Below are 22,618 nucleotides of genomic sequence, written 5' to 3'. Positions count from 1 at the left end.
TACTGCTTACCATCAGCCCATTCTAGCCTTACTACCTCCATGTGACAAGTCTGGCACCTGTCTACCCAGGGGCCAGTGACTCCCTCTCAGTAGCTTCAGGGGTCCAAAGTCCAAGCCACTCAGGCCTATGTGCTCCCACATGAATTAATTAGTGAGTGGGGGGCACGCCTGGGAGCCCCTGGGTGTCAGGAAGAGATTTAAGCTGGACCCTTCCCCACACAGCAGGCTCCAAGTAACCCCCTGTCTCCCTCCCCCACAGGCTCTGCCCCCTCCATCCTTGGACACCCAATCCATGTCCACCTCACCCCCACCCACCCACAGCGCTTCAGGCCAGCCAGCCAAGGGGATGGTCTGTTGAGGGAGGGTACTGTTGACACCCGCTGTGGCCAATGGTCAAACTGTCCTGAGGGGTGGCTGGGGGCAGAGTCCGGCTCCATCGATCAGCTCCAGGCAGAGGATTTGGGACATGACTGAGGCCCAGGTTGGGCCCAGAGGGGTCTACTTCAGGTGGGGTCACAAGCAAATCCAGGTAATCCTCCCATCCCTGCCAGCAACTTCTCTCACCCTTTCCTTTCAGGGCCCATTCCCTGGCAGGAAAAGCTGAGGGCCATGTCCAAATTTTGTCAGGGACAGAGGCCCATGTACCTGTACCCCTGCTCCCAGTTCCTCATCAAGCCCCAAGTCCTCGCTGGGGCCTGTGAGCCAGGACTTATGCTAAGTCGAGGACAGGGGCTTCCATCTCTCAAGGCCAGAGGACAGTCCACACTCCCCTCAGGTAGATGCAGACTCAGCAATAAACCTTTGCATCAGGCCCCAGCTGTCCTTTCTTGTGGGGAAGGGAAAAGCGTTCATTGTCACGAGTCATGGGCATTTATTAAGTGCCCAGTGCTGGGCTGGACATCAATGGGAAGATGGAAACTTCTAGAGAGAAGAACCTGGCCGGGCATGGCAGGAGCGATCCTGGGGGCATGGGACCAACCGGGGCCTCTCGAGAGAGGGCTTTAAGGGGAAAGGAGCCATGGGAAATGTTCACAGGGATAATCTTGGATCAAGATGGAGTTCTGAGGTAGAAGCTTATTCTGTCAGGGAGAGTAGGGGGTAAAAGGCCCAGAAAGGAGGGGTTGTGGGCCATAGCTCAATAGGGCAAGAGCAGGCAAAGGGGACATGGGGTGGGGAGAAAATGGGCGGGTGCCGAGTGCCAGCCTGAGGGCCTGGGCTTCCTCCAGAAGCTAATGGGTCTTAGAGGCCCTTAAAGCTAGGACCTAATAGCAGGGCTAGGATTCGGGTGAAGCAAAAGAGGCACTCACCTGGGGTGAAAATGTAAGGTGGTGCCAAAAAGTTCAGTAATCAAGATAAAGAATTTATGAACGCAGGGCGCCTGGGTGGCTCAGTGGGTTAAGCCGCTGCCTTCGGCTCAGGTCATGATCCCAGGTCCTGGGATCGAGGCCCGCATCGGGCTCTCTGCTCAGCAGGGAGCCTGCTTCCTCCTCTCTCTCTGCCTGCCTCTCTGCCTGCTTATGATCTCTCTGTCAAATAAATAAATAAAAAATCTTAAAAAAAAAAAAAGAATTTATGAACGCAGTACTTTTTAAATTCAAAATTACTGCAGGGCAGTCTGGCTGGCTCAGTCTGTAGAACATGTGACTCTTGATCTCAGGGTTGTGAGTTCAAGTCCCATGACCTACTCAAAAAAAAAGAGAAAGAAACAAACAAATCACTGCAAAAAACCCATGATGAACAAAATATCAAAATTTTATTTTATTTTATTTTATTTTTTTTAAAGATTTTATTTATTTGTCAGAGAGAGAGGAGAGCGAGCGAGCACAGGCAGACAGAATGGCAGGCAGAGGCAGAGGGAGAAGCAGGCTCCCCGCCAAGCAAGGAGCCCGATGTGGGACTCGATCCCAGGACGCTGGGATCATGACCCGAGCCGAAGGCAGCTGCTTAACCAACTGAGCCACCCAGGTGTCCCAAAATATCAAAATTTTAAATAAAGACAAGATCCAAGAGAACCCTGCTGAGCTCTATATTGGAGCCCGAAGCAGGAGGAAAATGTCCATTCCTATATATGTTTTTATGGTTTTTTTTTTTAGAAATTTTAAGATTTTATTTATTTATTTGACAGAGAGAGATCACAAGTAGGCAGAGAGGCAGGCAGAGAGAGAGGTGGAAGCAGGCTCCCTGCTGAGCAGAGAGCCCGATGTGGGGCTCGATTCCAGGACCCTGGGATCATGACCTAAGCCGAAGGCAGAGGCTTTAACCCACTGAGCCACCCAGGTGCCCCTGTTTTTATGTATTTTTAATGGTAAATTTTTAAATAGAATATTAAATTAGTTGAAAAAAGATTTGAAAGTAGATATATTCAAACTCAACATCATTTTAAGCTTAGCTTTTTTGTCTATATCTGAAACAATTTATAATCTTCTTTTCCTGGCTTTAATGGAAATAAAATGATCAATAATATTTTACAACTCTTGTTTCTGGAAAAAAAACAATCATTAAGATTTTTCATGAAAAAAATTTTATTTTCATGAAAACAGGTATGTAGGGACACACATTTTTTTTCCCCTGGGGGCCAGTGTGAAAGGGTATGAGGGCAGAGAGCAGCAGGGCTGGGGAATCCGTGCTGTCCTAGCAGAAGGAGGAGGGCAGAGCTGTGAGCCGGAAGTGAGATGGAGAGAGGGGGAGTGAGGGCGCCCAGGCCTGAGCACAGTGTGGTGGTAGAGGGACCTGGGATGGGTTAGGGAACTCAGCCATGCTGGTGCTGCTCAGAGGCCAGAGAGGAGGATGGGGCTTGGGCCCGAGGGGAGGCTGGGGTTCGGACCCTCACCAGGGGGTCTTGGTCCCAGCTGAGCTAGGCTGCTCACCTCCACTAAGGACCCTCTGACAGAGCAATTTACTAGAGTGAGAGGAGTAAGTTCAGGATTTAGTGGGGAGAGTCAAGGCGGAAGACAAGAGGCTTTGAGGAGCTGGGAGTGGTAGGCTTGGAAGGGAGGAGGCTGTAAGGCGAGGTGGGCTAATGGAATCTTCCACACAGTCATCTTGTCTTGAAAGAAAAGTAATGAGCTCCCCAGCCTTCCTGAGTCTGGGCAGAGAGAAGCCCATACACCAGACAGGGGCTGGATCCCACTCTCCAGGGAGTCCCCTCCACAGACAGTTCTGACCCCAGGGTGGGGGATTCAGGACTGGGATTCCTGGATCCCAAGGGCTGGGGCTTGCCCTGCCTATGGCCACAAATATGCTGGGGTCTGGGGTCGGGGTGGGGTGGAGGGGCGGGGCCGAGTCCCCCAGCTCGGAGCCTCCCCGGCCCCACTCAGGCACCACTCACCGCATCTGTAATTACACCCTAAGGAGCAGAGTCAATGGGTGTTCAATGCCTGAGTCACCCTTGAGGGCAGGGGATCAGAGCTGGACCGAGGCAGCATAGGGGCCGCACCCTAGTCTTGTAGGTAAGGGTCATTTACTGTGGGAACCCCCACTCACCAGCATCCCTGCCTGACCTGCAACCTCAAGGTGCCCTCGAGGGCTCTCCCGGCCTTCAGCTCTGGCTCTGGCGGGACTAACCTGGCCCGGCCACAGACCAGAGATTAGACAAGCCTGGTGGACGGTTAATGCTGCTGACGTCAGGGCCTGGTCGGGTGGCCACTAGGGCCTCTGGCCCTCCCCACAGGCAGTAGCATAACCCACGTGACCTGGGCTCATTAAGCCGCTTCAGTGGCCAGAGAAGCTGGGGGCCAGATCTCGGGAGAGAGGGAGGGCATGCCAGAACTGGGGGAGCGGGCCTCAGCCAAGAGGTCATCAGCTCTGAGGACCCAGGCTGGGGGAGGGCTAGATGGGACTGTCTGCCTATGGGTCCCTCACGGGGGTTCCACACCCTGTATTATACCAACTAAACCCCTACTTGTCGCTGAAGAGGAGCCTCCCAGACACCACCTGGACAGAGTATAGTCAGGAGCTCTGAGTGTGGGTCCTCAACACTAGGGCGTGGAGGTGAGAACCCTCCTCTCCTATGAGGCCTTAAAACCCCCCACATGACTCCAAGCCACGTGTCCTGCCCCTGTGCACACCACCTACTGGTGCAAATTGCACGCTCATACTCACGTTTTCCTGTAGTCGGGCTGTTTCCTCTATCCGAATGCCCTTTCTCTTCCCCACCCTGGCATGTGCCTTTCTTCCCCTTGGCAGAACCAAGCCCACAGGTTGCTTCTCCATCAGGCTTTTCCTGATTCGCACCCTCCAACCTGGCAGGAGCTTTCCTGTCTAGACAACCCAGAGGGAGCTCTTGGAGACACAGGCTGCGTGGTGGGATCGCAAGAGGGGCCACGTGAAGTACAGGAAGAGCTGGCCAGGCTGTTCAGAGGCCGCCTCTCCAGGGTGTAGAAGAACAAGTGAGAGCCTGATGAGGAGGTGGGACAGGGTGGGGAACTAGGAGGGCAGAGGGTCAGGGAGAGGAGAAGACTGGCATGTTCTGAGAACAACAGGAACATGTGCGGCCAGCCAGGTGGGGTTGGGGAGGCCAACTGGGACAAGAAGCCAGTTGGGAGGGTGTCCAGGAGGCCTGCTGAGTGTGAGGCAGGGCCCTGCAGAGTGTCTGAGAAGTCAGTGGGCACAGATGCTGGGCTCTGGGACGACTGGGTTGGAGGTGAAGATGGGGGCTCACTGTCGGGGAAGGGTCCTGGGGCACCATGTGGATGACGTGCCAGGGGAGGTGGTGACACGGTGGGAGGAAGCCACCTAGATGGAGGCTGAGGGGACATGACTGAAGAGGGAGGAGGAGAGCAGAGGGCTGCCAGGACCCTGGAAGGAGAGTCTGAGCGATCCTGGGACCCTAAGTTCTGCTTCATGTGTCTGGCCATGTCTTGGGCCCATGTCTTAGTTTCTGGAGATGGGGTCTAGGGGTGGGGGTTGGGCTGAGGACTGAGATGAAGCACCCTCCCGGCCCTCCACTCCTGATGGCTGCCTCCACCACTGTGTCACATCAATGACATTCCCTCTGGTCCCCGGGAGAAGGCGTCCAGCAGCTCTGAGTCCCATCCTGGCTGCCAGCTGTCCTGCCACCACAGGCTGGGCTGGGAGATTCGGCAGGTGGTAGGGGAAAGGCCTCGGGGCTGTGTTTGCCCTGGCTGGGGCCCAGACCTAGCATCAACAAACAGCAGCCCCTCCCCCTCCTGGCCACAACTGGTCTGGCCCAGAGACCCCACATCATGCTGCCTCAGGCCACCCACAGCAGCCCAGCCCAGCTCAGCTGGCTTTCCTCCTCCTGTCAGGACTGAGGACCCCAACATCCACATGCTGGGTGACCTTGATGCCAGGTCTGGGCCCTCAGGAACTGCCAGTGAGAGCACTCAGCCCTTTGCAAATGGCTTCAGTGAGCATCCAGGATATATGTCGCTGGGTGTGGGGGGGTGGGGGGCGGACCTAGTCAGTTCCTCGCCTACTGACTCTCCAATGGGCAGTCCTCAAGCCCCTTTGGAGACTGAGAGACTTAGGGTCCCTCATGACCAAGGTAAGCTCTGATCTGGGGGATTACGCTAGTCCCAGATCAGGAGGGAAAGCCAGTCCCTTCCTATTTCTCAGCCATAAGAAAGGTGGGAGCTTGAGTGGTTTCAGGAATTGACACCATCCCAGTGCCTTTCTCTTTAGCCCTCCTAGCTCCCTGACACTCCCAGCCAGAGTCCCCTGCCCTCGGCTCACATCTTCCCCTTCATCCATTCCCCTCAGGCCAGGAGAGAGGACAGAACCATTTCCCTGTGACACAAGGGGAAACTGAGATAGGCTCGGGCTTGGCTCTGGTGGTGCTGTGAGTCAGTAGGAAGAGAATCCAGGAGTCCTGACTCCCAGACCAGAGCACAGGAGAGGTTAGGCCTGTCCTCCGAGGGCATTCCCTCAGTACCAAGAGAGGGGCGGACATGACACAGAGACATCCAGCTTGGCTAGGAACAGCAGAGGCCATGGGATTAATCGGATCAGAGCCAGTGGCTGAGAAGCAAGGGACACAGCTGTGCTGGGAACCCCCCCCCAGCTCACCCCCAAGGTCAAGGCCTCTCCCAGCTCCCTGCTGGCTAGGCTTGGCGGGGGGAGGGGGGGGGGGGGGGGGCTTAACACCGAACACCCACCTCTAAGCACCATGGCCTTGGATGGGAAGCAGGCAGGGGTGGGATAGGAGCCCCCAGCCAAGAACAAGACAGCCTAAAACCCTTCACCCCACCCCCTAGGGCACTAAGTTCTGGGTCCCACTTCCCATGGGCAGACACAGCTGTCTCTTACTCCTTAGAAATAAGGAAAGGGGAGGGGGGTCATGGCCAGGGAGAGCCCAGCAAGCCTCATCACAAGCCCAGCGGTGCTCCCCTCCTATTTCAAAGGCCCTACCCCTATCTGTTCCAGCCTCGATCTCTTCTGAATATCTGGGGTGAAGACGGAGAATTGATGCAGTTAGCCCCCCGTCCTTAACCGATCCCACCTCTGCTTGGGAAGGGTGAGGCAGGCAGAAAAGACATTTTGTGTCGGACTGATAATCTGAAGTTCCCCACCGAGAGCACCCTTCACCTATGTTAAGCACTGCTCTGTTCTCTTCTGGCTACGGGGAGGTGAGGGCAGAGCATTTCAGGGGTTAAGGGGCACTCAGAGAGAATCTGCTCCGGACCGAAGCCTTCCTCCCACAGCACTCAGCTGAGCCCCTCTCAGAGCAGCTGCTCTTCTACCTAGGGGCTCTTTAGCGCTCGGGCTGCCCCTCCGCTCCAAGCCGGCCGGACACCCCCCTCCGCCTCTTCCCAGACCAGCCCCTCCTCCCGCCCGCCGCCTGGGATTGGCGGGCCGGGGGCGGGCCAGGGGCGGGGCCGGGCGCCCTTCATCCCCCGCCGCTGCGCTCAGCCGGGAGCAGAGCGGACAGCGCCAGCCAGAGCGGAGCGCCGTGCGTCCCCCACCCGCCGGGCCAGGTACCGCTGGGGGCGCCGACCCCAGCCCAGGGCACCGGGCGGGCAGAGCCCTACTGTGCACTTTCCCGTCTGTAGCCGGGCTCCGGGCAGCTCCCCTCGCCCGCCCTGCCCCGAGCAGGCGCCCCAGCCTCCATAGAGCTGGAACCCCGAGCGCTCTGGGCTCAGGTCCGGGAACCCGCCAGTCAGGGCTCGGCTCCGAGCTGGAGCTGGTATCCCCGGTGAGGCACTTCGTCGCCTCGGGGCCTGTCGGCCGCGGCAGGCGGGACAGCAGGAGGTAGCAGCCTTCGGGGCTGGAGCCGCAGGACTCCTTGTCCCGGCTCGGGCGATGCGCGAGGGGCTTCCCGAGGCAGGACCCGCGGGGACTAGCTGGAGAGGGTCCCGGAGGGGGGCCGAAGAGGGGCGGGGAGCGGGCCCTGGAGCGCTGCCCCGACGGGCGCCTGACAGGCCAATCTGCCCGGCTGGCACGCCGGGAGTCCGGGTATATTTATCCCGGCCGCGTTGGGCAGGGGCTTGAGGGCAGATCGGGCCAGGCCGCCTAAGGGGCCGCGGGGCACATGTTGGTCCCAGAGCCGGTGCCATTTGCAGCCGAGCCAGCGGGCACAGCGGGCACAGGGCGCGTGTGGCTCTCTGGCCTGAGGGCGGGGCTCTGTGCGCGCTCCTTGCCGCCTCATTGCCCGGTGGGGGTGTGAGAGCTGGCGCCACGCACACGCGCGGAGGGAATGGACCAGGCCTGGGTTTGCAGGAGCCCGCCCCCGCTCCATTAGCCCCTTCGATTGGCCACAGCGAATGCGTGCGTTTGTTTACACCCGGGGAGGGGGAGGCCAGGGGCGGGGCCTGTGGGAATCCGCCCTCTCCCCCCACAGTGACCTGAGCCCTGAACGCAGGCAGGTACAGGCTCTAGGACAAGTCTGAGAGGGACTAAGTCAAAGATCCTTGCACCTTGCACCCTGGGGGACACCTCGACCCAGGCCCATCCTTCCTTCAGCCGGCCAGTCCTGTCCTTCCTTCCGTGGCGGCCTTGGGCCACTGTTCTGTGCCTGGAAGAAGCCTTTGGACCTTCCACCCCTTCCTCTTCAAGTACACAGTCTGGCATGGGAGCTCAGTTCCCTCTAGAAAGGAAGAAAATTCCTCAGAGCTTCTCGGTCTGGACCATAGAAAGCTGGAGAGATCTGGGGACAGTTCCATTTTGGGAGGGGGAGGTTCTGCACAACCTTGGAAGTCTTCCTGCAGGAAGCACCAGAGGTGGGAGGAATCAGGGGTGGGTGAGGCCAGGCCTGGCACATCTCCAAGAGAGCTGGAATGACTGGAATCAGAAATGAGAATCTCTGACCCCTTGGGGTTGGGAACAGGGGGCCGGTTCTCCGGAGAGGTTGTGGGTCTATGTCTCAAAACTTCACTCTGCCTGGGTTCATTGAGCCCGTGTATTTACTGGCTTCTCAAACCATTCTTTCTTGGGTACTGGTTCTTTTGGCCCACATCACTACCCCCCATCCCCTACCCCACCCTAGTCCAGGGCTCCAGGTGGCCAGACCATGACAGGGTGCTTGCTGCCCTAGCAGGCGGCCTTGGAGCCTTGAGCAAATTGAGAAACGGAGACACAAGACAGCCTAGGTGGTTCACAGTCGCTGGGTAGGGCCAGGGAAGGTTTTTGAGCTGAACTGAGGGCACCCTCAAAGCCCAGGCTGGGTGTGGAAACAGGCACTCATTCAGAGGGGAAAGCCTGTTTTAGGGGAGTGGCTGACTGCAGGGGAGGGTCGGTTTGGTATCTGTGTATGTGCAGAAAGCTGTGGTGGGATGTGCAGCCTATGCTGTGGGAAGATAGGAGCCCAGCAGGCACACGGTCTAGTGTAGACACGCACGGCCAGGGGCCAGGGGCCACTTGGAGCTGGGCTGAGATGGGTTGGGGGCTGGCCAAGGGCCTTGAACTGGTTCTGTTCACTTAATAGCATGTACTGAGCACCTACTGTGTGCCCTGCACACCTTCAGTCTGAGGGGTGGACAGCTGGCCTTTGACTCTGAATAAGAAGACAGATTCGGGGGTGGGGGGTGCACTCTAGAGGACCAGGCGGGGCTTCTGGGGGCTAAAGGGAAGGACCAGCTGCTGGGGCAGGAGGGGCTTTCCGGTCAGCGGCCTGGGGTGGCTTGGTTTTGAATTTCCGCTCTGCGGGCCACGTCCTGTACACAGCCTCTCGGCCGGCACGTCTGCACACGTGCGTGGCTGCTGAGAGTGGGGGTCACTTCAATTGACTGTCACCTCTGTGTATCTTTTCCATTGTCCCGGTAGACAAGTGCTGGACCAGGGAGGGATCCAGCTGGGACTGGTCGTGCACCGGCTTAGTCCCACCGTCCGGACGTCCCTGCACCTAGCTAATAGAGGCCCAACCTGCCCTTATAGGAACCCGCAAATGCCGTGGCAGCCTTCTTTCAGGGTCCTGCCAGGTTCTGCCTGGCCGTCCCTGTGGTGCCCACTGGGCCTGCTGCCCACTCACCTGGTCCTCTGGCTCCCTCTTCCCTTCTCACTCTTTCTGGGGTTCTCTCTGTCTTTCACTGGTTATCTCCCTGTTTCTCTGTCTCTTTCCACTTGGCTATCTCTGGCTGGCTGGCCAACTCTGTCTCTCACCTCCCTGCTTGTCTCTCTCTCTCTCTCTCTCTCTCTGTCTCCTTGTCTGAATGTCTGTCCACCTCTCTGTGTGTGTGCATTTTCCTGTTTATGTACCTCTATATCCATCTGCATTTCTCTTTCTCCCTGTCTGTCTGTCTGTCTGGATCAGTATGCGTGGACACATGTACCATACATATGTGCTTTCTGTTCTTCCTCTTTCCCAGTCCTCTCTTCCCTCCCTCTGCCTCTCTGCTTCTGCCTGACATTGGATGGTGCCTCTCCTCCAGCCCGACCTTGCCTTTAGCCGCCCCTGCTAGGGTCTCTAACAAGTCCTGAGCTGCCCCAGGCCCCTGCTCCAGCTTTCCTTGGGGCTAGAAGTCCGGCTGTCCAAATATTTGGCCGCCTCCAGGGGATTCCGGGTCAGGAGGGAGGAGGATGGGCTGGCTGGCTCGGGGTCTCCCCTGCCCCTGGGGGGCCACAGGCACGTGATGTCCTGTCCTTTGCCTCATCTGGGCCTCGGGCTGCACGTCCCTCTCAGCAGGCTGGCCGTGGGGGGAGGGGGCTGCTCCTGGCTCTGGCCCAGTCTCGAGCCAAGAGGTTCCAGCTGCAGCGTCCACTGGGGGAGTAAGGAGGGTCCTGGGCTGGGTGGGAGGAGAGACCTAGGTGTCTTGGGGTAGGCCCAACTCTACACAGCTGTTGAGTGTCTAGAAAATGTACCCTGTCACAGGAAAGTCCAACTTCCGGCCCCAGCTGGGCCCCTCAGATCCTCCTAGACACTTCCGGATGCCCAGAACACAGACGCACCGACCCCAGACACCAGGGCCAGGGAGCTGAGACGAGGAGGGATTGGTGTTGCCAGCACATCGGCGTTCTGGGCCATCTTCCTTTCTCTCGATGTGCCCCCTCCTGCACACCCCCGCCTCAGGACCAGCCCAGCCTTGACCAGCCACTGGCTACTTACCCAATATTGTGGACAATGAAGGAGTAGTGGATGAGGGACTGGGTCTACTGAGGTCAAAATCTGGATTTGTACACCTGGAGGAGGGGCTAGGGGTGTATAGGGCTTTAACACTCTCCCATGTTCAGAACACCTTCCTGATATGCCCTATGTCTAGTCCCTGACCTCAGCAATCATCTCCCTACCAATGGGGCCGGGCCTTGAGAACACATGACTCAGACACATCCATTGAATCCCGTTTCCCTGTTGACTGATAAGTTGTTCTAGGATGGTGTTCACCCTCTGAAGCCTGAAGAAGCAGGTGGGCAAGGGGTGTTGGGATAGGAGGGGCACCCTGTCTTCACCGAGGAGGGGAATAAGGATGGCTGAGCTGGACCTGGGAGCAGGCCTCATCCCTGAGCCCCCGGGGATGACCACAGTGGACCCACAGGCCAGGCCAGCTGCCTCGCCTGAGATCTGGGCTGAGGTTAGGACTGCCCCGTGCCCCAGAAACCTGGGGGCTGCTGCAGCAAGTTCTATGGGGTCTGCGCCTTTACTAAGCATATGTAGCCACAGGACTGAGGGAAGGACAGTATGGATGCCTTCCTGGGGGTAGCCCTCTACTTCAGACCCACTAATGTCCCTGAGCACTGGGGAAGAAAGCGGTGGCGCCAAGGATCATGGGACCGAGAGGTATGTGTTCCACAGCAACTGATGCAAGCAGTGGCCTGGATTCCTGGGCCTCGAAATCTTTAATTAGCCAAACTCAACACCTGTCGAGGTGTGCCTGACAAATTCTCACCCCGTGATGTCCGCGTGGGCGAGCGTTACCTGCGGCACTATCCCTATTGCTCCTGGCCTCGCCTTATCTCCCAGCAGAGCAAACAGGCCCCAGGGCAGTGGCCTAGGCCATCGATTTCCTGTCCAAGTCCATGCTGCCCCCACGACAGATGCCATTCTGATGATCTGCCCAAGGTTGCAGTGATCTCTTCACCCTGGAGCCTGACCCTTCTCTGGGAGCCCATGGCATGGTCTAGGACAGAGGCCTTGGAGAAGCTCCTCGCTCTGTCTCCAGCTTTGCCAAACCTCATGGGACCCTGGAGGAAAGGAGGACACTGCGGTCCTGAGTGGGGATTTCTCTGCCCGTGGTCACACGGTGAGACAGGGCCAGGCCAGGACTCAGACTCAATGTCTGCTCTGGGTTGTCCCAACAGTGGGTCAGACTTGGCTGGCAGCTTGCTTTAGGCAGAGGCTGTCCCTGAGTCTACCCTGATTCCCTGATACAAAGGAGCATGCTAGGTGATAGGCCTGAGGGCTGGGAAATGTCAGAAATGGGCTGCCAGCCTCAGGGAATGGCTGGGGGCCATTCATCTCCACCCTGGCTTCTCAGCCCTTAGCCCTGCCCTACCCTGAAGTACAGACTGCTTGACCTGGCTTTCAAGGCTTTGTTGGGTTTGTCTGTGGCCGTGGAACATTCTTCAGTCTGTCTCCCACCACACCTTTGCCCATGCTGTGCCCACTGCTTCAGGTACTTTTTCCTATCCCATGATTTGGGACTCCTGAGATTTCAGAACTGGCTACAACACCTCCTCCTCCAGGAAGCCTTCCTTGATGCCTCTGTCTCCCCTTCCCCCACCTTTTTATTTTTTATTTTTTTTTAAAGATTTTATTTATTTATTTGACAGAGAGATCACAAGCAGGCAGAGAGGCAGGCAGAGAGAGAGGAGGATGCAGGCTCCCTGCTGAGCAGAGAGCCCGATGCGGGGCTCGATCCCAGGACTCTGAGATCATGACCTGAGCCGAAGGCAGCAGCCCAACCCACTGAGCCACCCGGGCGCCCCTTCCCCCACCTTTTTAAAAGAATTTATTTATTTATTTGACAGAGAGAGATCACAAGTAGGCAGAGAGGCAGGCAGAGAGAGAGAGAGAGGGAGGAGGAAGCAGGCTCCCCACTGAGCAGAGCCCAATGCGGGACTCGATCCCAGGACCCTGAGATCATGACCCAAGCTGAACGCAGAGGCTTAACCCACTGAGCCACCCAGGCGCCCCTGTCTCCCCTTTTTTTGAGCACTATGTGGCTTACATTTAGTTACTATAGGAGCCATAGTGTGGGGGATATGTTTGGGGATTTTGTCCCTTCCAGACTGGAAGCCACTTAAGGCAGGATATTCCATGTCCTCTCTGGGATCTCAAGCCAGGCCAAGACCCAGCAGTGACTGGTTGTGAGTAATATAGACAGGTTGTGAAAGTCCAGGCCTAAGTCCTACTGGGGTGATGGGGAACCTGGAGACAAGAACTCGCACTTTAGCCATGACCATGCCATGGGCTGTGGTCTCCCTGGAGGTAGTGCCTGGCTGCTAGGGAAAGATATTAAGGCAGAGAAGGGTGCTTTGTCCAAGCTGCCAACTCAGCACACTCTGAGGGCCTGTACCAGCCTGCCCAGGGTGGGAGGCCTGAAAAGGGCAACCCCAGCTGAGAGCCAGGGGGCACTCTGGAGTTACTCTGGAGATAAGGTGCTGGCATCACCACACCCAATTGGGACCCTTGGAGAGGGGCTGGTGTTGGGGCTTAGGGCAGGGGCATGAAGACAGCCTGACTTCAGGGGCTCTCAGCCAAGGCAGGAGAGCACGAGAGGAGCTGGTCACATTGTCACGGTCCTAAGTGGGCAGGGCTGGAGGTGTGACAGTTTCAGATGCCAGCATGAGAAGAAGGAGAGGAAGGTTGAGGGAGTCCAAGGATGCCAAGTGTGGGGTCCTCAGGACCGAGGTGCCTGGGATCTGAACTCTGGCCTGGGGCTGCCTAGGGCAACGGTGGGCTGGTCCTCTGGTCAGTTCTCTGTGGCTGGGGCCTGAGGCCTGAACCCAGCTTCTTATCTCCACTCATATCCCTGAGTGCTAAGACCCCCAGTGCTCTGGGTTCTAAGCAGACTTGAAACCATCAAGATCTGGAGGAGGCAGGGCATTCAGCATTCCCAAGCAGACAGGGTGCATGGCATCATTGATGACATTCTGGTGGGGTGCCCCTCCGGCTCAGTCGGTAGAGCCTGTAACTCTTGATCTTGGGGTTGTAAGTTTGAGCTCCATGTGGGGTGTAGCAATTACTTAAAAATAAAGCCTTAAAAAAGACTAGGTTTTGGCAGACCTACATGGCAGTGCTGTCCCCTCCTTGGTCTCCACTCGGCTCCTAGCTCTCCTGCTGGCCTCTCTGGCCTTCAGGACGTCCTTATAGACCTGGGGCACTGTGCCCAGGTACCTTCTGGGCATGAGGTAGGTGGCTCCCAGCCCCTGTGATGGGAGAGGGGCCAGTGAGGTATGTGGTAGGGGGCAGGGGTAGTGGAGGGAAAAGGAGGGGAGCTGGTTCCTTGCAGACCTAGCAGAGCCATGTCCTGAGGGCAGGGAAGGGAGGACGATCCAGCGGCCCAGGCCCCTCTACAGCAGCCCCAGGCCCTGAGTTCCTGGCCTGGGGTTCCAGGAAATGGGGCATCTGCTCAAAGGGTCCACTCCTAGACAGAGACCCCCTAAGGGGTGGGGGTATTCCCTAGCAGGGGAGGAGAGGTTTGAAGGAGAACATGGCCATAAGGCCAGGACTGTGTGGAGGGTGACGCCTGTGTGGGCCAGAGAAGTCGGCCCTGGGACACTCATTTCCTGGAAGGCCCCCTGAGGGCCCTTCGCGGCCAGGCGGGCAGGGCCCAGGTGTCCAGCCACCCAGCACCGCCTCAGGCCTCCTGGCTCCGGGGGGGTAGCCTTTGCGCCTGCCGTTCCCAGCGCCAGCTCTCAGACCACAGAAGGGCCTTTGTTCTGGCTGCCAGCAGTGCCCGCCGGGCGGCTGGGAACAGGGCCCACAGCCCTCACCCTCTCCCGAGGCCTCCAGCCGTCGGGCAGTGCCATTCTAGGTTGGCTAGGAGGCCCCTGGCACAGAGGGCCAGCACAGGAAACCGTCTCCCGGTATTAATGTCAGGGAGGGGGAGTCAGTCCGGGGCCCACCCCCAGAGTGCGGTCTGGATGCCTGGGACTCAGCATCCTAGGGTCCATACATCACTTGGCTCTGAACTCTGGTCATCTAGCTGATCCTCACTGGACAGATGGAAAAACTGAGGCCCCCATGGGCTTGCCTGGGCTGACATGTAGGGCAGGGGAGGCAGGGAGCACTAGGTATGGGCCTAGGGGCGTCCCCTCAGGGTGTCCTGGAGAACTCAGGTATCTGAGCTCTACTCCCCCAAAAGCAGGGCCCAGGGAGGCAGCAGACACAGCTGCACATGCCTGTAAGTCCTGAGTGACCTTCCAAAAGGTCTAGAGCCAATATGGCTCTAGACTTCTGGTGAGAATCCTGGGAGCGGGGATAACCAGAGGGACCCATCACTTCGTAGACTTCCACGTCACTGTGAGAGCCAGCACTCCTGGCGGTGGCTCCTGACCATGGAGGCACCTCTGCAGACAGAAATGGTGGAGCTGGTGCCCAACGGCAAACACTCGGAGGGGCTGCTCCCAGGCACCAACCCCACGGCAGGCAACCAGAGGTGAGCCGAGGAGGGACCAGGTCATGGCTTGGGACAGGGCAGGGTGCTGTGCAAGAGCTGGAGCTGAGCTGCCCGCTCTGGCCTGTGCCTGCAGGGTTGAGGGCCCCAGACGGAGCTGTGCGGAGGGCGAGGGCTTCCTCCAGAAAAGCCCCAGCAAGGAGACACACTTCACTGATGTGAGCTGGGGTGCAGCAGGGGGGGCTCGGGATACGGCGGAGAGCGCGCCTGCAGCAAGGAAGGGCTCTGGGGCAGCAGCAGGAGGCTAAGGGGCAGTGAGGGGAAATGCTGGGAGATCCTCCATGCTTTGCCGACTCCCCCCACCCAACCTCCCATTTCACTCTGGTGCCTGCAGTTTGAGGGGAAGACCTCATTTGGGATGTCGGTGTTCAACCTCAGTAATGCCATCATGGGCAGCGGCATCCTGGGGCTCGCCTATGCCATGGCCAACACGGGCATCATCCTTTTCCTGTAAGTCCCCTCAGCGAACCCTCTGGAGACAGGAGCCCTAAACAGGCCACCACCAGCCATGACCTCCCAGGACCCACCAGTTTCCCATCCCAAGACCCAGGCTACAGTGAGTGGGCTTAACCCAAACCACAGCTAAAAAAAAAAAAAACCCTCCACTGCCTGACAAACATCTCTCATTTCCCAGCAAACCCACTGAGATTATGACACAGGGCAAGCCTAACAGACCCGAGTCTATCCTTCTACCACCTTCCCATGTGACGATCGAGCCTCCATGGCCAGGCCTTGTGTGGGCACATGTGTCCTTTACCTGGGAGCTCTGCCCTGCCGCCCAAACGGAAAACATGTTTGTTCCAAGAACATGAGGAGGTGGTGCTCGGAGGCCCCTTCTGGGTTATGGCTCACCCTGGGTCAAACCGGGCGGTGTTCACCACTGCTGGGGCTTGCTGAACTTGCATCTAGACCTGTTGGGGGTCCAGAGACCTGGGTCACAGACCCCCACACCCTGGCCTCCCAGAGCTCCTCGCCCCTGCCAGCCCAGGAAGACCTAGGTGTCCTCCTTTCATCCATCCTCCTCAGGTTCCTGCTGACGGCCGTTGCCCTGCTCTCCAGCTACTCCATCCACCTGCTGCTTAAGTCCTCAGGGATCGTGGGTGAGCCTCTGACCCAGCCTGGAGCAAGGGAGGGAGGGACTGGGGGTAGCACCCCTGACTGTTCTGACTCTTCGTGCCCACAGGCATCCGTGCCTATGAGCAGCTGGGCTACCGGGCCTTTGGGACCCCTGGGAAGCTGGCAGCAGCCCTAGCCATCACACTGCAGAATATTGGAGGTGAGGCTGGCAGGCAGACACAGGCAGGCGGCGGGCAGGTGGGCAGCCCAAAGGCTGGCTGCTTTGGCTGAGCCCAGCGCCTGCCTATCCCTCTCCCCCCAGCCATGTCCAGCTACCTGTACATCATCAAGTCTGAGCTGCCCCTTGTCATACAGACCTTCCTGAACCTGGAGGAGCAAACCTCGTGAGCCCCAGGGTGGGCGGGGCCGGGTGAGGGCGGGAGCCTCAGTCTACCCCTTCATGTTTACTGCCAGCCCCCGGAACCCAGGCTGGGCTAGTGGGAGTGATGAGACTGTGCTTGCCAGTGGCTGCTGGAGGGGCAGAGAGCTGCCAGCAGAGCTAAGATTCAGTGGACATTCATTTAGGGAGCACGTAGGGGAATCCCCCAGGAGGGATAGCTGGGATAAAGGGTGGGGCGAGGCTGAGGTAGCCGGGCCCCACCTGGGCCTGGACCCAGCCCGTGAGCACGGGAGGGCCTGAGAGCCTTGGGCTTAGCTCTAAGCACCTACTATTCCTGACCGTGGCTTGGGTGTTAGCTACCCGCCCCCCCGCACCCAACCAAGAAATTAAGCCCATGGTGTCCCAGTTGCCCATCGTCAGTTTAGCCAGCACTAATGGCATCAACCATGTTTTGTGGGTGGAGACAGAGAAGACAGCCAGGCCCTGCCCTTGGCCACACAGCCCAGGTAAGCAGATGGATTTGAACTTGAGAGCAGCTCTGGGAGGAACCAGTCAGGATTCTTCCCTGTCCCCACCACCTCCCCTCCACCCCCCTACCCCCAGTCCTGGGGACCTTTCCCAAGGAATTGGCCTTTAGGCTTCCCTGGGAAGGAGGATCTCATTCGTTATCCCTTCAGTTCTCTATGCCCCCTGTCCCTTGGTGGTGGGGGGGTGCAGGATGATGCAAGATACAGATCCAGGAGGGACCAGAGGGGCACTGGAAGTTGGCAAGTCCCTGAGACCCCCTTGGAAAATGTCCCACCCCACCCCCAGAGCCAGGTTCTTTCATTTGGTGTCCCCCCCACCCAACCTCCCTGGGCCTCTGGGGGCCACTCCCTGGGGAAGCTGGACACAGACCTGTGTGTCCTGAGAAAAACAAGAGCAGTGACTCTACCTGTGGTGGTCACCAAGCAGGAGCCGAGTGCCCTAGTCCTCACCTAGCCCAGGAAAGTGCTGAGAGAACATCCGTTTTGCAGAAGGGGAAAGGGAGACTCAGAGCTCTGAGCGAGTATTTTTCAGAGGTCACTCAGTAGCACCATGGGTGGCACTGATTAGGTCTGGAGACAGGCCCCCACCCCCAAGGCTGAGTAGAGTGACGTTGGCTCCCCACTCCTGTCCTCGCAGGGACTGGTACATGAATGGGAACTACCTGGTGATCCTAGTTTCTGTCACCGTCATTCTGCCTCTGGCGCTGATGCGGCAGCTTGGTGAGTGTGGCAAGGCCATGGCCTTGGAGGGGGATGTTGGAGGGGTACCTGGGAGGGGACCCCAGTCTCACAGCCCCTCCCCACTTTGCAGGCTACCTGGGTTACTCCAGCGGCTTCTCTCTCAGCTGCATGGTGTTCTTCCTAATCGCAGTGAGTCTCCCTCCATGCTGGAGCGGAGGAGGGCAGGTCACCTGGGGGAGTGGGTGGGGGGGTTCCTGTGTCAGGCCCTGGGGTCAGGCCTTTCTGGGAAGCCTGGGTCAGAAGGCAGCTCCTTCTGCCCTGACCTAGATGTGGCTTCATAGTGATTCTATGAAGCCTGGCCCTGATCTTGCCATCCTTCCCGCAACCCAGGTCATCTACAAGAAGTTCCACGTGCCCTGCCCACTGCCCCTCAACTTCACCAACGTCACGGGCAACTTCAGCCTCGTGGAGGTCACCAAGGAGGAGGTGTCGCTGCAGGCTGAGACCCAGACCGCAGCCCTCTGCACCCCAAGCTACTTCACACTCAACTCCCAGGTCCCGACAGGCCAGGGTGGAGACGGTGGGCCCCATGAGAGTGGGGTGGGCTGCCCTGACGTGGTCCCTGTGTCTCCCCAGACGGCGTACACCATCCCCATCATGGCCTTTGCCTTCGTCTGCCATCCTGAGGTGCTGCCCATCTATACAGAGCTTAAGGAGTAGGTGTCTGTGGCGGGGGGTGGAGGGGCCCCTGGAGCTGGTTTGGGGAGAACAAATGTGATCCCGACAGGACGAGGGTAGGGGGTGGGGAACGACAGGGGCCAAGTCACTTTTTCAAACATCTCCATGGCTGCCCTGAGGGGCGACTGGGGGCAAGAGGGAGACATCCTCAGCTGCCAAATGGTGAGGGTGTGGTGTCAGAGAGACCCCAGGGCCCACGGGGACCTCTGGGGTAGCCCAGCTTGGCACCAGCCCCCTCCCCTGCTTTGCCACAGTCCCTCCAAGAGGAAGATGCAGCATATCTCCAACCTGTCCATCTCCGTCATGTATGTCATGTACTTCCTGGCTGCCCTCTTCGGCTACCTCACCTTCTACGGTATGGCTGGAACATGGGGGCAGAGGCCAGGCTGGGGGGCACGGGGCTGGCCGGCAGCCATGGCACCCTGCATACTATAGGCGCTAAGTAGGTGTGCGCTGCCTGATTGTGCCCTGCAGCTGTGGAGGTGAGTCTGTTGCCACTCCCCACAGTGTCAGGGTCAAGCCAGGCTCAGAGCCCACCCCCCTCCCCCGGGCCAGCTGCTGACCACCCTCCCTGCCTGCCGCAGACGGAGTGGAGTCGGAGCTCCTGCACACCTACAGCAAGGTGGACCCGTTTGACGTGCTGATCCTCTGCGTGCGTGTGGCCGTGCTCACAGCGGTCACGCTCACCGTGCCAATCGTTCTGTTTCCGGTGAGTCAGTGGGTAGGAGGACCAAGTCAGGGGGGGCAAGAGGGAGCTGACAGATTGGTGACTCTTCCCATCCCCCCCCCACCCAGGTGCGCCGTGCCATCCAGCAGATGCTGTTTAAGAACCAGGAGTTCCGTTGGCTGCGGCACACGCTCATTGCCATTGGCCTGCTCACTTGCATCAACCTGCTGGTTATCTTCGCTCCTAACATCCTGGGCATCTTCGGGGTCATCGGTGAGGGTCTGGCCCAGCTGTGTGTAGAGGCAGGGCACTGGCCCAGAGAATTTCCTATCTGTACACCCTGGCAGATTCCTGAGATCATGCCCTACATTTAAGTGATGGCTGCTGGCCAGGTGCACAGCTTGGCTTCCTGTCTGAGATTTTGTCCTTAAGGCTATTCTAATCCTTTCTGAGGGCTCAAAACCAGAGACAGTTCCCCTTGCTAGGGGACGGGATGGAGCCCAGGTGCCAGGGACCTCTGCAAAGGATCTCACTGAGTCTTGTCCCCATTTCACATATAAGGAAATTAAGGTCCATCATGATTAGGGGAATAGCAGAGCCATACAGCTGGTAAGTAGGGGGCCTTGATTTAACTCTAGGATCATGGGACTATAGGTTTGGTGTTCTGTCCACTGTCCCATCCCAGTTGGGGCTCTGAGCTTAGAAGATCAGATAATTCAGAGATATCTTCGGGGTGACCCAACTCAGGAGACTCAGAGACCCAAGCCTGCAGGGACCAATACACAGGCCTGGGGGCCGACTGTCATGGATATCATAGACAGGACTGGAGATTCTATGTATCTGAAATCTGACTCAAAATGATTTAAGCAGAAAGGAACGTATTGGCTCAAATAATGAGAAAAACCTTCAGGAAGAGCTGTATCCAGGAGCCCAGTATCTTCAGGGCTTTGTCTCTATCTCGTAGTTTGCCTCTTTTCTTTGCTAGCTTCATTTACTGACAGATTCCTCTACTGCCAACAGCACTAGCTTTCCATCCAGGTAGACAGAGAACAAGGGGAGGGACTGGTAGGCTCTCCAGAATCAGGCAGAGCTCTCAAGGGGAGTCTCCAGGTGAGACTCTGACAACAAGGAACATTTGATCTCATGGAAGGGTCCACCTGCGGACCTCAGCCAATGTGCGGACATGCCTCATTTTTTGCAGGTGCCACATCGGCCCCGTGCCTCATCTTCATCTTCCCTGCCATCTTCTACTTCCGCATCATACCCACCGAGAGGGAGCCTGCAAAGTCCACCCCCAAAATCTTGGTGCGAGGGTCCTGGAGGTTGGCGGCCTGGTGTGGGGCTGAGGGGGCTGCCCTGACCTCACCCCTGACTCTGATTCCTGACCTCACAGGCACTTTGTTTCGCTGTGCTTGGCCTCCTGCTGATGACCATGAGCTTGAGCTTCATCATCATTGACTGGGTGTCAGGGACCGGCCAGCATGGAGGAAGCCACTAGGAGGAGACACCCATCCTGTTCTGTCTACTCGTCCAAGTACCCCTGCCCAGAGTCTTCAGCCCCTGCTCCCATCCAGACAAGGGGGAGGAGAAAGACATGGTTAACACTATGGCATTGGGCCCTGCCTCACATCCTCTCCGTGGAAGGTTTTAGCTAGAGCCAGGACCAAGGCCCTTGGGCCACTACCTTGCTGGGCTCCCATACTATAGGGGATTCATGGGCTGTGAGCAGGGTGGGGCTGTACCCTTGCTCCCTCCCTCTTGCCTCAGGTCCCCCCAAGCCTCTGTTCACCTTGCACAGATGCATACACTGAGGCCCAGCCGCTGCCTCCTGAGGTCACACAGCCTGTAGGGCACATAGAGCTGGAACCTAGACCTGCAGCCATCTCCCCACTTGCTGCTGGGCCGTGGTCTGCACCTGGGGCCTCATCTCCCTCAGTGCACTTGCCTTTTTCCACTTCTGTCCCCGAGGCCCCTTTTAGGCACTTGGACTCAGGCCCTAGGCTACTCTTGTCTCCTTCTCCCATCCCCGTCACCAGAAGCAGCACCCCCCTCCAATACCTGGAGCCAGCAAGTTCTTTTGAGTGTGAGGCTGGTGTGGGCACCCCCAAGGGACCCCTACCCTGTCCCTTCACCAGTCCTGGGGAGGCTGGGACTCCCCCAACCCCACCCCAAGCCTGGGCCATAGCTCACATTCCACTTCTGGAAGAAGAAAGAAGCTGGGGACCGGAATGTCTCTGCCCCTGGGAGCCGAACACCCAGGGGCTGCTCTGGGGCAGGAGTGGAGAGACAGTGGGCTGCCTTTTATAAATATCATACATCAGACCAGCTCTGTTGTGTATCCGTGATCCCCATGGGCCCGGTGCTCTTGGAAAGTAGGTAGACATTGGGAAGTGGATGGTAATGGGAGCCCCTCCTGCCTCCTTCCCTGAGATGAGGGTGGGGACGGGCCCCCTTGCTCCCAAACCGGCCAGTGGCATGCTCAGATTCAGCTCTGGATCCAGGCCAGGCTCAGCACAGACCTGCTTTCTCACGGGGTGAGGTGGGGAGGAATTAATGAGGCCCCAGGAAATGGGACAGAGAGAGGCCTCCGGAAGGAGGCAACGTGAGGTGCATCCCCAGCAGCTCCAGGGAGGGTCTGAGCGGGGGGCAGCCGAGCCCTGCGGAAGCCCTGCCGAAGGGCCCCCTGCCCTCCCTGGCTGCCGCATCGGCCCTCTGTCAATGCCTTGAGTCTGGGAACAAGAGTCCAAGAATCCTGTGACCTGTCAGGCTGATCTTCTATTGAGAGTAAAACCCACTGTGAATAAAGGTAGGTTAGTCAGTTCCTGTACTGGGGGCCCCGGGTTTTGAGTAGAGGGTCCAAAGCAGGGCAGGGCTAGTCTAAGGATGCAGGGTGGCCTCAGGTGCCTTGGCCCCCGCTGGGACTGGGAAGCTGCCCATTGCCTGGGGCAGGCCTAAACCAGCTGGTATCCAGCAAGATGGAGCTGCCCAGGCCTTGGCACCAAACCCTCATTAGGAGAGACCCCGCACCCGGCTAGGCCGCCGGGGAAAGGGCAGCAGGAAAAATCCGGTTTGAACTGGCAGGGCAGTTGCCAGCTTGGGAAACCCCTGAAGAAAGAATTTCCTCAAGCTGGTGGCTGCGAGGCCCCTGGCGGTGCCAGCTGACCAGAGGGGGGCTTCCTGAATCTAGTTCCTTTTAGCCCCAGGCACCTGACTCCAGCCTGGGGACTTACCCGGGAGGCCTGCAGCCCCAGAAAAGAGCTGGACACTGGCCTAGAAGGGGCTGCAGCCTTCTGGGGGTCTCTGGCTTCCTCCTCATCGGACTGGGTCATATCCCTGCGTGGAAACTTCAGCTCCTGGAGAGTGGGAGGCAAGGAAGGACAGGGCCCAGCCTGCCGACAGACCCTGGCGGTCTTTTCTCATACTCCATCTGTCCAAAGAAGGCTGCAGGTCAGGGCAGCAGCAGGCCTGCCTGGATTTCTTTCAGACCCCGGGCCTGACTTTAGGCTTCTCAGACCAAGAGGATCGGTTCACGGTAACACCA

General features: G+C 58.3%; 1 protein-coding gene across 1 annotated transcript; it reads left to right on the top strand.

Moving 5' to 3' along the window:
- The first annotated feature begins 6,844 nt into the window (after positions 1-6,844).
- Positions 6,845-21,399, top strand: SLC38A3 (solute carrier family 38 member 3). The gene is made up of 16 exons (XM_047693547.1): positions 6,845-6,935; positions 14,841-14,990; positions 15,085-15,166; positions 15,343-15,458; positions 16,035-16,108; positions 16,192-16,284; positions 16,387-16,468; positions 17,629-17,711; positions 17,803-17,861; positions 18,063-18,227; positions 18,309-18,388; positions 18,665-18,765; positions 18,995-19,119; positions 19,206-19,350; positions 20,279-20,382; positions 20,471-21,399. Exons 2-16 carry the CDS (start codon positions 14,890-14,892, stop codon positions 20,573-20,575), a joined length of 1,515 nt encoding a protein of 504 aa, XP_047549503.1. The 5' UTR covers positions 6,845-6,935; positions 14,841-14,889; the 3' UTR covers positions 20,576-21,399.
- Positions 21,400-22,618: the final 1,219 nt, after the last annotated feature.

This window comes from Lutra lutra, chromosome 1, assembly GCF_902655055.1.
Source record: "Lutra lutra chromosome 1, mLutLut1.2, whole genome shotgun sequence".
Classification (NCBI taxonomy): Eukaryota; Metazoa; Chordata; class Mammalia; order Carnivora; family Mustelidae; genus Lutra; species Lutra lutra.
Note: the sequence above shows the minus strand (reverse complement) of the source record. Positions and strands in the feature narration are given on the sequence as shown.

Coding starts and splice junctions, on each gene's coding strand:
- SLC38A3 (XM_047693547.1), top strand. CDS start 14,890: ATGGAGGCACCTCTGCAGACAGAAATGGTGGAGCTGGTGCCCAACGGC. Junction 17,712..17,802: donor GGCGCTGATGCGGCAGCTTG/GTGAGTGTGGCA, acceptor CCCACTTTGCAG/GCTACCTGGGTTACTCCAGC. Junction 18,766..18,994: donor CGGCTACCTCACCTTCTACG/GTATGGCTGGAA, acceptor TGCCTGCCGCAG/ACGGAGTGGAGTCGGAGCTC.